This window comes from Bison bison, unplaced genomic scaffold, assembly GCF_000754665.1.
Source record: "Bison bison bison isolate TAMUID 2011002044 unplaced genomic scaffold, Bison_UMD1.0 scf7180017864285, whole genome shotgun sequence".
Classification (NCBI taxonomy): Eukaryota; Metazoa; Chordata; class Mammalia; order Artiodactyla; family Bovidae; genus Bison; species Bison bison.
The window spans coordinates 1,542,964-1,543,689 of record NW_011494857.1 but is presented as its reverse complement, the minus strand read 5'-3'; the positions used below and the strand labels follow the sequence as shown (position 1 = coordinate 1,543,689).

Here is a 726-nt window from a genome sequence, read left to right as displayed (position 1 = left end):
GCTCCACGGCCGGCCGCGGGCCCAGCTCCACCTGGGGGACACGAGGCGAGGCGGGTGAGCCCAGGGCCTAGGCCGCCCAGCAGTCCCCAGCCCTGCCCCCCGGCCCCCTCCAAGGCATCTCAGAGCCTCTCTCAGCTGGACGGACACACAGAACATGCAGGGCTGGAAGCATCTCCTATGTGGCTCAGTGAGAAGCCCCCCACCATTAACCACAGGCGCCAGGCGCAGAGGCCACAAGCGCCTCCCGCACAGCCCGTCAAGCAGCCCGGTGAGGGAGGCGCTGTTAGAATCCGAGCCTAGGGAGACGCAGCCCCGCGCCCACGGTGGCTGCGAGAGCAAAGGCGACCACGCGGATACTCACACAGGAGATGACCTCGAACCCGGGCTCGGGCTCATCGTCCGGGGCCGGGGGCAGGTCAGGGGAGGTCCCCTCCAGGTGCGGCTGCAGGGCTCCCCGGAAGAAGTTGGTCACACGGGAGAAGCTGCTGAAGGTGGTGGAGTAGGGATCCTGGAGAAAGCGCTGGGGATGGGGCGGAGGGGTGGTCACAGCCTAGCCGCCAGCACGGTCCGCCCTGCTCTGCCCATGCCCGCCAGCCTGACCCTGCGGACTCACAGACACCACGTTGGAGCTGTCCTGGTCGAAGAGCTGGAGGTGGTGGAAGGAGCTGGAGAGCGCTGAGGAGTCGTGGGGGAACACGAGGTAGAGGCGGGGGGGCTGCGGGGGGG

At 68.9% G+C, this 726-nt stretch overlaps 1 protein-coding gene across 1 annotated transcript in view; it reads right to left on the bottom strand.

Annotated features, from left to right (window-relative positions):
* The window catches only part of TBC1D17 (TBC1 domain family, member 17), a 9,697-nt gene that overhangs the window by 4,915 nt on the left and 4,056 nt on the right, over nucleotides 1-726 (bottom strand). The window contains exons 6-8 of the mRNA XM_010849719.1: nucleotides 614-725; nucleotides 362-520; nucleotides 3-31 (exon numbers count right to left, since the gene is read on the bottom strand). Of these exons, the coding sequence (XP_010848021.1) occupies nucleotides 3-31; nucleotides 362-520; nucleotides 614-725 (300 nt within the window). The remainder of the gene's footprint in view (nucleotides 1-2; nucleotides 32-361; nucleotides 521-613; nucleotide 726) is intronic.